Source organism: Chrysochloris asiatica, unplaced genomic scaffold (genome assembly GCF_000296735.1).
Source record: "Chrysochloris asiatica unplaced genomic scaffold, ChrAsi1.0 scaffold00154, whole genome shotgun sequence".
In the NCBI taxonomy this organism is placed as follows: domain Eukaryota; kingdom Metazoa; phylum Chordata; class Mammalia; order Afrosoricida; family Chrysochloridae; genus Chrysochloris; species Chrysochloris asiatica.
The window spans coordinates 7,887,177-7,889,850 of NW_006408672.1; the positions used below are offsets into that span (position 1 = coordinate 7,887,177).

Sequence of the window (2,674 nt, forward strand, 5' to 3'; positions counted from 1 at the left end):
CAACAAATGCTGGCCAGGGTGTAGAGAGATTAGTACCCTCCTAACATTGCTGGTGGGACTTTGAAATGGTTCAACCACTCTGCTATGGCAATGCCTCAGAAAGTTGGAAATAGCAGTACCTTATGACCCATCCATTCCTCTACTTGGTTGTTGTTGTTAAGTGTCGTTGAGTTGGTTTGGGTTTCTGCAGTGAACTGCCGACCTTTTAATTCAAACCGACCTTGTGGTCCAGTGCTACACCAAGTCTTCTAGGTATATATCCTATGTATCATGTTAAGTGCTGTCATGTCAGTTCCGATTCATAGCGATCCTGTAAAAGATTCTGAGAGGTGGCTAATAGAGTTGAACCCACCTACTTAGAGTTTCAAACCATCATTGAGGTTGAGTGCTCATCCTAGACACATTTAACTCAGGTAACGGGGAAGGCAGTATACAAGAAGAGGGAGGGTGGCAGAAGAATGATGAAGATAGGTGACGACACAGGGAGGTGTGCAAGGACTAAAGGGGGTAGAGATATTGGAATAGTAGTGTTCTGCTTGTTGATACATGGACAGAGATACAGGCTGAGTGGTAATGGGAGGAATTCTTGTTAAGTGTGTAGTGGTATTTCATTATGGTTTTAATTTTTTTTTTTTGCCAATTACTAATGATTGAATAACTTTACATGTGCTTATTTGCCATCTGCATGATTTTTGAAGGGTCTTTCATAGTCTTTTGCCCATTAAAAAATTTGGGTTGTTTTATAATTGTTTAATGTTGAAAGTTACATTGTAACATAAGTTCCTTATAAGATACAGTAAAACATATATATATCCCACATATATAGGATTTTGAAAGAAGATAAGCTGTTTATACATGCATAGCAACAGGGAGATAAGGAGAACTGTTGTTTTATGGAGAGGATTGCAATCATTGATATGAAACAACATATGATTTGTTGATTATAAAACTGATGATCTTGTCTGTAAACCTTCACTCAATTCAGAGTAATTTGTCTAGTGACATTTGTTTTTTAAAAATGTCGTTTTTCTACTGAATTGCCTTTGTACCTTTGTCAAAAATTGTTTGTCTTTATGTGCTGTGTGGTTTTCTGGACTCTTATTTGTTCCACTGATTTTTCAGTATATGCCATTACTGTGCTGTTTTGATTTACCATAGCTTTATAACAATTCTTAAAATCAGGTAACGTTAGCCCTGCTACTCTGCTCTTTTTCAAAGTTGTTTTGTCTTTTCTAGAGCATTTGCATTTCCATATGATCTTTATAAATACTAATTTTAAAACAGTCAATTAAAAAAAAGCCTGCTGAGAATTTAAGTGGCATTGCTTTGACTCTATAGATCAATTTAGGGGAGAACCATGAGGCCAGGATGGCCAAACTTCATCTCATATACTTTGGACATATTGTCAGGAGGGCCAGTTGCCGGAGAATAATATTATGTTTGGTAAGGTGGAGAGTCAGAGATAAAAAGGGAGACCCCCAGTGAGATGGATTAGCCAAGTGGCAGCACCAATGGATCAAGCGTGGCCACAGTAGTGAGGTTGGCCCAGGATCGGGCAGTGTTTCCTTTTGCTGTGCATAAGGTCGCTATGAGTCTGTACCGACTCGATGATACCTAACAACAACAATAACAACATGCAACAACAACAGGGGTTGCTATGGAATCCTGGTGTGGCACTGCAAGATAGGATAATGTGCTGGACTGCAAGGTCAGTTTGAGCCACAAGGTCGGCGGTTCAGACCTACCAGTTGCTTCTCAGAAACCCTATACAGGGTTGCTATGAACAAAATGTATAATTGTATGCTTCTTTTTTTCACCAACTTAAATTTTTTCACAAAATTATGTGGAAGCAAAATGGTTGGAACCCACTCGACGGCACTTAACAACAGCGTCACTATGAGTTGGAACCAACCCTATAGCACTGAACATCATTTGAAAAAAATATATAGAGTTTTCTGACTCTTGAACATGGTCTTTCTACACTTTTATTTAGGTCTTTGATTTCTGAGTGTTTTGTAGCTTTGAATGTACATGATTTTCATGTTTGCTAGCTTTATCTCTTAAGTATTTAATATTTTTTTGTAAACAATATTTCAAAACTTGCTCTTTAAACAGGTCTTGTCTAATAAACATGTGGCTCCTGATCATCTGTTGCAAATCTGCCAGCGCATTGGTCCTATTTTGGATAAAGAAATTCCACCCAGTATTTCAAGAGTGACTTCTTTACTTGGTGCAGGAAGACAGTCTTTGCTACGTACAGCAAAAGGTACCTTAATTTGAAGAAGTGTTCTGCTTTGTATTATTAGTTTAAAAATTATAATTGTGAAGTAATGTAAGCATTGTGGAAGAAAGGTGATATGTAACTATAAATCATACTGTGGACTATATAATTCTCTGCATTTAGCATAGTACAATAAATTTTATTAAGTGTTTAATGAGTCCTGCATTTAAAAATGATTAAGGTATAGATGTTAAGCTAAAAATCTTGAATTCTGAGATGTGTTTGAGGTTTTATTAATGTGAGTTCTTATTTTTCCATTTTGTAGCTTAGTTTTAACTTCACTGAATGTAACTGTATGTTTAATAAAGTCTTTTAAATGTTAGAAGTATCTCATTTGATATTTAGATCCTGAAATTTTCTAAATTTGATAGCAGTTTGAAAATATGAACCAAA

General features: G+C 36.3%; 2 protein-coding genes across 2 annotated transcripts in view; both read left to right on the forward strand.

Annotated features, from left to right (window-relative positions):
* Positions 1-2,280, forward strand: part of LOC102811804 (bromodomain and WD repeat-containing protein 1-like) — a 29,617-nt gene extending 27,337 nt beyond the window's left edge. Inside the window, exon 5 of the mRNA XM_006870842.1 lies at positions 2,116-2,280. Within this exon, the coding sequence (XP_006870904.1) occupies positions 2,116-2,280 (165 nt within the window). The remainder of the gene's footprint in view (positions 1-2,115) is intronic.
* BRWD1 (bromodomain and WD repeat domain containing 1) overlaps positions 1-2,674 on the forward strand; it is a 197,519-nt gene that overhangs the window by 27,154 nt on the left and 167,691 nt on the right. Inside the window, exon 4 of the mRNA XM_006870863.1 lies at positions 2,116-2,266. The gene's annotated coding sequence lies outside the window, so the exon portion shown is untranslated. The remainder of the gene's footprint in view (positions 1-2,115; positions 2,267-2,674) is intronic.